Source organism: Protomyctophum bolini, assembly GCF_963924005.1.
Source record: "Protomyctophum bolini genome assembly, chromosome: 8".
Classification (NCBI taxonomy): domain Eukaryota; kingdom Metazoa; phylum Chordata; class Actinopteri; order Myctophiformes; family Myctophidae; genus Protomyctophum; species Protomyctophum bolini.
Genome location: NC_137869.1, coordinates 39,471,344 through 39,479,639, shown reverse-complemented (window position 1 = coordinate 39,479,639; position 8,296 = coordinate 39,471,344). Strand labels below are relative to the sequence as shown.

Below are 8,296 nucleotides of genomic sequence, written 5' to 3'. Positions count from 1 at the left end.
ACTCCATTGTTGCCCGCTAGGCGGTAGCCTAAGCACACCTAACCTGTGCCACCCGTCCGCTCGCCTCTCACTCTACGAACCTGGTTTAATTTCCGGGGCTATTCAGTGAGGGTAGGGGGCGGGGCTGTTGTTGTGATCGTTAGCCGTAAGCTCTGGTTACAAACGGTTACGTGCGATGCGATACATACTCACCAATGATTTTACGATCGTCGGGATGCGCGGCAGCTCACCATGGGACAGCGCTCGAAGCTTCGGACACAAGGCTTTAGTCGAAGGAATAGAGTTTAACCCGTGATGTCATGTCGTACGTTTTATTTGTGGGTTTTCTTTCTATTCATTTGGTCATTAAGGTCCACAGAATGAGAGGCCTGCTCTGCCGGAAACATTGCGAAAAAAAGTTATGGACGTTTTTGTATAACACACCAGAGACAACCTATATAAGGCAACATTTTCCAATTTTTAATTATGCTTTATTAGTATTAGCAAAAGGCCGATGCACACCTCAGAAGGCTATAGTGACAGGTGCGTAGGGCAATAAAGCATACTTAAAAAGGTTATCTTTGAAAAAACAAAGAAGGGTCCCGCCGCACACTGTCAGAAACTTGCCAGAAATGTTTGCCGGTCGATTTAGACCTTCATCAGGACTAGACAATAGTCTGTCCTTATCCGCTTCTAGACCGGATCTGCAACCTTCAAAGTGAACGGATCACAGGCAGTCCAGCACGGATTATACGTTGACACGAACACTGGAATGCTTTAGAGGCACGTTTTAATAAAACGTAACTCTTATGTTGCTCTTAAACGTTCGTACATTGTTGCACATAACAACATGCGTTCGTGGCAAACTGGTTATTATGGGCCTTTCACATCAGTCGCTGCTTTTTTAGCGGTACCATTCCGGCCCACTTTCGCCACCTGCCTATAGCTACGTTTTGTCTTTGTTACTTATCTAAGGTACTGTAGCTAGCTAAAGCATTTAGACTAAATAGAATAAATTGTCCAGCTGCAATGCTGCCATCACTGCGCTTATTCTTTTTAACACTTAAAATGTATTTGCTTTATTCACTGTGAAGCTCTTAGTAACTGATTAACATCATACATAATACCCTAGTTTATTACAACAGTTTATTCAGCTAGCTTGCAATACTTCATGGTATTTCCCTGGTAGCTACTGTACTACTGTGCCTCATCAATATGGGCGGAGGGCTAGCCAGATAGCACAGATAGTTCATCACTATGAGTACGGCGTTAGCCCAGGAGGTGCCATCATTCATCACCAGCTAGCTTAGCATACTCTATCATGCTACCGTCTCGTGTTAGCGGGTTTAGCCGCTTCATCACGATGATGCATGGTTTTTCTGAGGGTCTTTACTTTTTATCCCCCCCCCCCACTGTCTGTGGCCTTAGAAACTGAGGACTGTGGGTTTGTAGGTACAGTATAGGGGTTTTTTTAACCCATTTTGGGCAGGAACCCCTTTTGGTGTTAGCATTATGTTATGCTTTAGCTATTGAAAAATAGCAGATCTACAAGCTCATAGCGCGCCACCGAGTGGCGCTCTACGAGCTTGTACTGTAGGTCTGCTATTTTTGAAGAATCGTGAAAAGTGACATGAGAGTGTTTGAGAACGACTGACATAGAAAAACATAGCTTTTTCAAGAAAACAGTCAGGATTTAGAAGACATTTGCAGAATCGTTCCCAGGTCAACATGGGTTAAGGTAGTCCTCCTCGATATACTTTTTTTCCTTCATGTTTATTCACATTATGTGATCCATCTCGTACAGGATTAATATACACCCTTTCATCTTGTTGCATCAGTTGTACGCCATCTCTACTGTCTCTCTCTCTCTCTCGCTGAGAAATGCCATTGTTTTGGGGGTGGTTGGTTTCATGAAAAGCGTGAGGTAGTAGTGGGAGGAATATGACAGGATTGTGATGACTTCATCACAGTGAAACCACAGTAGACGGGCTGTATAGAGAGACACGTCTTTGGACACAGGGCATCAAGACTGTGGTGTGGTGTTATATCACCGTCACACGGACAAGCGTAATACACAGCAGTACTGTATGTGTGTGTGTGCACGATGCTATAGGTACCTACCTACTCCTGCCACTGACCTTGACCTTGAAGGCACTGGCGTTCCAACTAGAGCGCGGTCCCCGGGCACTGCACCACGGTGGCCACGCTCCGCTCATACGTAAATTAGTTAGGATGTGTGTCAAACGCAGAGGACAAACTCTCCCCCAGGGCACAATAAATAAAAAATAAAAAAAGTAGGATGTAACTTAACTTGTCGGTAAGATCCTGCGAGTAATTCGGAAACGACTTCCTCTCATTAAAGTGTCTCTGTGGGAGGAAGTAAGATCCGCAATGTCGTCGACATTGTGGATGCAGTTCACGGTTATTATGACGGACCGTGCTGGCGTAGCGACTCTTGGCGAGTGACGATTCACATGAAATGGAGAATGGAAACGAGTGAGGTTGTTCTCTCCACACATAACATATTTAACGATTAAGTTAAGTAGACATCCCTATCAAAACACAATTATTTGGTGGGCATGCTTTGCCAGTTGTCTGTGCTATAATACTCAAAAAGGGCATAAAGACTGACTAACCCAAGCCTGTTCCTAAAAGTACATCATGGTTTTAGGTCCGACCTAGACTACCAATTGGCCTAGAAAAAAAGAAAAAATACAAAATCTATCAATTTGATTAAGTTGATCAAAAACAGAAAATTCTAACGGAACAGATCTTCAAGCTCACATTGAGTTGCTACTTTTGAAAGATGTTTTGAAAAAAGAAGAATATATGGGTCTGGCTCTAAAACTAAAAACATAACACATACAGGCCTATACCAGTAAAGGACGTAATATTTATTGTAAGCATATTCAGTTCTCAAAAGCATAGAATTGCATTGCCATTCTAAGGTGCTGACGGGTAAAAACATACATTATATTATTTACTCCGCGACTTTGACTTGTAGCTGTTTGTCTGCAGTAGAGCCGTTAGAACCTGAACGGTGTATCGTCCTGTGCAGACGTGGAGGCTGTTCATAGCTTTGTATGGTCTAACGTTACTATAGTTGGATTCTCCTGTCTTTATATATATATCATCTGTACTTGGCGTGATCTCTCTCTCTCTCCGTCACGTTGCTCTGAAACTTGTGCCTTAGGGGTTGTTCATCAAGCATAGCATATTGTATATATTAGTGTCCATGGCGTCCTTGTAGATTTAGTATCTCCTACTGTGCCTGTCTTTGTGTAAGCTGTGATATGTGCTATATACTGTAACTATCGTGCTGCTGCGCTCGAGGGCTTACATATAAAAGCTGATTTGTAACGTACGGTGGTGGGTCACGATTACAAATGTAATTTGACGATTAATTGTGGGTTTTCTTTTTTTTTTACTATTTGTGCTTAAATAAACAAAAATCACTGATTTAATAATAATAAATTAAAAAAAATCTTTTTTTCCCAACGTGGAAACAATTGACGATCGTACAAGAATAATTGCGATTATCTCAAATAATTGCGATTAGACGATTGTGTAATAATTGTGATGGGTCTAGTGTAACGTATATTGTACATGCAGCATGTTAGCAGTGCCGTGTCATGTGTGTGTCTGTGTCTTAGCTGCGTAGTGTGCCCCTCTCTCCTGCTGTGTGTGTGTGTGTGTCTCTATCTCTCTGAGCTGCATGTATTGTACCATGCAGCAGGTTAGCAGTGTGTTTTAGTGTGTCTGTCACTGTGTCTGAGCTGCATGTACTGTCCACTGCTAACTGTCCAGGTTAGCAGTGTGTTTCAGTGTGTCTCTCTCTGAGCTGCGTGGTGTTCTTCTCCTCTCTCATGCAGCAGTGTGTTTTAGTGTCTGTGTCTGAGCTGCATGTATTGTACAGCAGGTTAGCAGTGTGTTTTAGTGTCTGTGTCTGAGCTGCATGTATTGTACAGCAGGTTAGCAGTGTGTTTTAGTGTCTGTGTCTGAGCTGCATGTATTGTACAGCTGGTTAGCATAGTGTTTTAGTGTCTGTATCTGAGCTGCATGTATTGTACAGCAGGTTTAGCAGTGTGTTTTAGTGTCTGTGTCTGAGCTGCGTGGTGTTGTCTCCTCTCTCATGCAGCAGCAGCTCCAGGCTCACCAGCTGTCTCAGCTCCAAGGCCTGGCGCTGCCCATGACCCCGCTGCCGCTGGGCCTCGGCCAGCCCGGCCTGCCCGCCTCCGTCACCTCCTCGTCCGGCCTCTTCTCCCTCTCCTCCATCCTGGCCTCCCAGGCGCAGCTCGCCAAGGAGGAGAAGGCGGCGCGCGACGGCGCCGACAGCCACCGCGAGGAGGACGGGGACAAGTCCGATTAGATTAAAGGGACGAACGACGACACCCCCACTGTTGTTGTTCTCCCCCCCCCCCCCCCGTTCAAGATTCAGTTTGTGTGTCCAGAGAGCGCCTGGATGACCTAAACCTAACCCACACCCCACACCCTACCGGCCTACAGCTTTCCCTTCCCTGCGTCCCCTTGGCATAGCCCCTCCTCCTACCCTGGGCTCCAAGCCCTGACCCTCTCAGCTCTACTGGGATGCTTTCTCAACCTCTACACCTTATACTTAACATGCTGTTTTTTTCCCCTTGCGGTTCCATTTTCCCCCCCCTCTCACTCCTTTTTCTGTTGCCACAATTCCACCCCAACTAAGAGTTGTGTAAGCCCCCCGCCCCCGCCCCTCAAAAAAAGCAGCCTTTTTAAGATTATGTATCTTATTTTTGTATGTGATTTAAGCTTGGTTCTTTTGTTGTTTTTCTTCTATTCATATTGCTTTCCTTCCTCCTGTCTGTTTCACTGTCCTTTTTTTTTTTTTCTTTCTCTGTCCTCCCTGCCCACTCTCCTCTCCTCTCCTCCTCGCCTCCACACCTGCCTCTGGTCCATGCAGGGCAATCTGTGAGTGTGAATGTACCGTGGTAAAGGTGTTAGGACCGACACAATGCATTTGTTAAACAAGACGAGGATGGCGACACGGCCTATATATGAGCCTCTGTTGCTTTGACATTGCAAGCCTTCAGTTCTCACACAGATTCCTAGACGAGCCGTAGGGCCCCTTGTACAAATGGAAAGATCTGCCTGGACAATGTTTTCTAGAAAAAAAAAGAAGAAAAAAAAGAAAAAGAAAAACCTGCTTACAAAAATACAGTGATGTTGAATATCTTAGACTGTTTAAATTGCATGCTTCCATTTAAAGCTAGAATTTGGCCGTGGGCTTAAAAGAACCGATTGTGATGGATCAGTGTGCCGTTTAAACAGGGATTTTCCACGAAAGAAAGGGAAACATTGCCATTGTTGTAACTCCGGTGTGAAGCTGCGCTCCCATTCTAGCCTAAATTCTAGCGTTGCTTTCAGTCGCCCGAGGGGGCTCTCGGTAAAAGCAGAGGCGTATAATGACAAGGCATATACCATAGAAACTCTAGACATTTTATGTTGTGAGCATCATGAATTCGTATAGGGGGGAAATGGAAAATGCACCTTCTTTTGAGCTACCTTTTTTCCTTATGTTTTTTCCATTTGAAATTAGAGTTGTCAGTCAAGAAAACAAACAAACCTACCTTTCAAACTAATGCCCCCCCCCTACTTATGATACTTATCCAACACAGCAGGGTATAGTTCCAGCCAGCACCTTACCTGGAAGAGGCAGCACTTTTCAACAACAAAGAAAGCTGAGAATGGCACATTGTGCAACAAAAGAAAAGCTGCCACTTGACTTGACTTGTGTGTCTGCAGCCCAACACCCCCCCTCCCTCCACCCCCCCACCCCCCCTCCCTTGTAAAATTGCACAAATATTAAAGCAGTTGTCAAAGGAAGAGAGGATGTGCTTGTTGTATATTTGACAGCAAGAGGGCATAGCGTCTGTTTTTGAAAACGTGTCCCTTTGATGTTGTATGATGAGAGCGCTCTCTGATAGATAATCCACCTGACGCTTCTGTTGAGTCGTAGAAAAACAACACACTACTCGGTCATGTGGATATACCACGGACTGCCTTTAAAGAAGGAAAACAAAACCAAAACAACAACAACAAAGACCACACTGGTAATGCTAATTTAAGTTTTAATCACGTTGCCCATAATATATGTAGGATATGATCCAGTCCTTCCAAACTTCAATTCCTGTGGTCTATTTTAGGCCACGTGTTTCCGTTTCTCTTAGTTAGGACAGAAACACTCCTACTCCCCCGATTCAGAACAACCGTACGACATACAGTACATATACAAGACAAAACACTGTGTTATGTAGGTGACATTAGCCTACATATATAACATTCAGTGAGAAATCTCCTAGCCCGGTGACCTAAAAAGAAATGATGGATGTCCCACAGACACAAAGCACAAGCGGCCACTGTTTCCTTTAGCTGGGGAGATAAATAACTCCCCATTGCTTCCTGTATAGTCCTTAGAATAGGCCTACTTTGGGCTTAGAATGGCATGTTCCAGTGAAATGACTACTGGCGAAAACATTGAGCTAAGGTCAAGAGAGTTTGTTATTGGACTGACTGACTTGTTCTGAAGGCAGTCTATTCGACAGCATGTTAAATACCCCCCCCCCCCCCCCTCCAACACACACAATCAAACGTTTTTGTGTTATTGCGTTGCCCCTATATACCCTCTCTTTTGGTGGCTTAATATTAATAAACTGTGAGAGTGAATAGATGTGACAAAATGTCTAGATAATGAGGGACGGGTATCAGTTGGATGACTCTGAGACGACTGTGTGTGTGTGTGTGTGTGTGTGTGTGTGTGTGTGTGTGTGTGTGTGTGTGTGTGTGTGTGTGTGTATGTGTGTGCGCGGCTGTAAAGGTTTGGTTGTCAGTGAGGCAATGGGCCTGAGCCACAGAGGCGGAATGCATCGCTGTTCTTCATAATAACGATACGCTCTTCTGCTTCTGAATGAAGCTAGAAGATCTTCTTGCCCCCCTCCCTCCCCTCCAGATACATATTGTAGTAGTGATATGTGGAGTGTGTGTGTGTGTATGTGTGTGTGTGTGTGGACAAGACACACACTCACACGTGCGACGTGCGTGCATATGATGCACAATGTCTACAGGGGAAACCAAGACTTTCTAGCGAAGAGATGTTTCTTTAAGAACATTTGGTCCAAATTATCTCTGTGGTGATCCCAACGCACTTCTTTCTTTCTTTCTATCTTTCTTTCTTTCTTTCTTTTCCTTTAAACTATATTATTAATCGTTATTATAACTAGAATAAAAGAGTGAAAAATCTGATGATGTTTTAAAGAGACCGATACAGATCGAAAACTATGTATGTGTTGAAGTAGTGGGAGAGCCGTCAGCCGTCTGTATACAGTTATACATATAAAGCTTTATGTGTATATGGCTGTCCTGGATGATTCTCGTGCTCTATCGTGTTACAGTACTGGTTGTGACACCCCTAGGGGGGTTACAGTACTGGTTGTGACACCCCTAGGGGGGGTTTCAGTACTGGTTGTGACACCCCTAGGGGGGGTTACAGTACTGGTTGTGACACCCCTAGGGGAAACTGCAGTACAGTGGCCCCTAGCCCTCTTCTCTGACCCCTGTGTCCTGACCCCATTGCTTGCCCCATCTGCCCCCCCCCCCCCCCCCAATAGCGTGAAGCATTGTAAGCATTTTGAGCTTTGTAAAGGTCTTTTTTTAAATACTTATTTTGTGTATAATGTAAAACCTGAAAGTGTGTACTTTGGCGGGATAAAAAAAAAAAAACAACAAAAAGTTTTGTGTCATGGAACCATAGCTTCATTTTAACAAAACGAGAAAAAAAAGGTGAACTATAAAAGTAACAAACATTTACTATAAATGAAAATGAAAATGTTCTGCAGTAAGGAAGTACTTCTGGTGCCTTACAAATAAAGTCAATCAAATTAAGAGACCTGTGTTTTTTCTTTTTCTTTTGGTTCTCTTGATTATTTTTTGCCTGTGGTTCATTCAACGTTCCACTTGTTTCACAGGATCTTTGCCTAATGGAGAGTCTGCTCGCGCATCACCTTTCCATCGGGACACGGCCGCCTCATCTAGAGGCGCTCATTTGGTGCACGTTTGTCCGCACGTAATAATGTACTAAAGCCTAGGGCTATGTAGGGCTTTTGTAATGATCACAGCCGAGCTACACCCAGGCTTTTGAAAGATCCAAGTCCTATTTTAAAGTCTGCGTATGTGTATTCGCGCACACACGCTTTGTGTATAGCTCGGCACTTACGGCTAAAATGTATTTGTAATTATTATTTTTTACATTGTATTGCACTTATTCTGTCCAATTGAGTTTATTATA

At 44.0% G+C, this 8,296-nt stretch overlaps 1 protein-coding gene across 4 annotated transcripts in view; it reads left to right on the top strand.

Annotated features, from left to right (window-relative positions):
* Positions 1 to 7,893, top strand: part of tle5 (TLE family member 5, transcriptional modulator) — a 59,560-nt gene extending 51,667 nt beyond the window's left edge. For 2 of the 4 annotated variants that reach the window (XM_080771295.1, XM_080771297.1), the window contains one exon: positions 4,118 to 7,893. In XM_080771295.1, coding sequence (XP_080627421.1) covers positions 4,118 to 4,348 — 231 coding nt within the window. In that variant the 3' untranslated portion in view covers positions 4,349 to 7,893. The remainder of the gene's footprint in view (positions 1 to 4,117) is intronic. The other 2 variants (XR_013964548.1, XM_080771296.1) reach the window with 2 other exon arrangements.
* Positions 7,894 to 8,296: the final 403 nt, after the last annotated feature.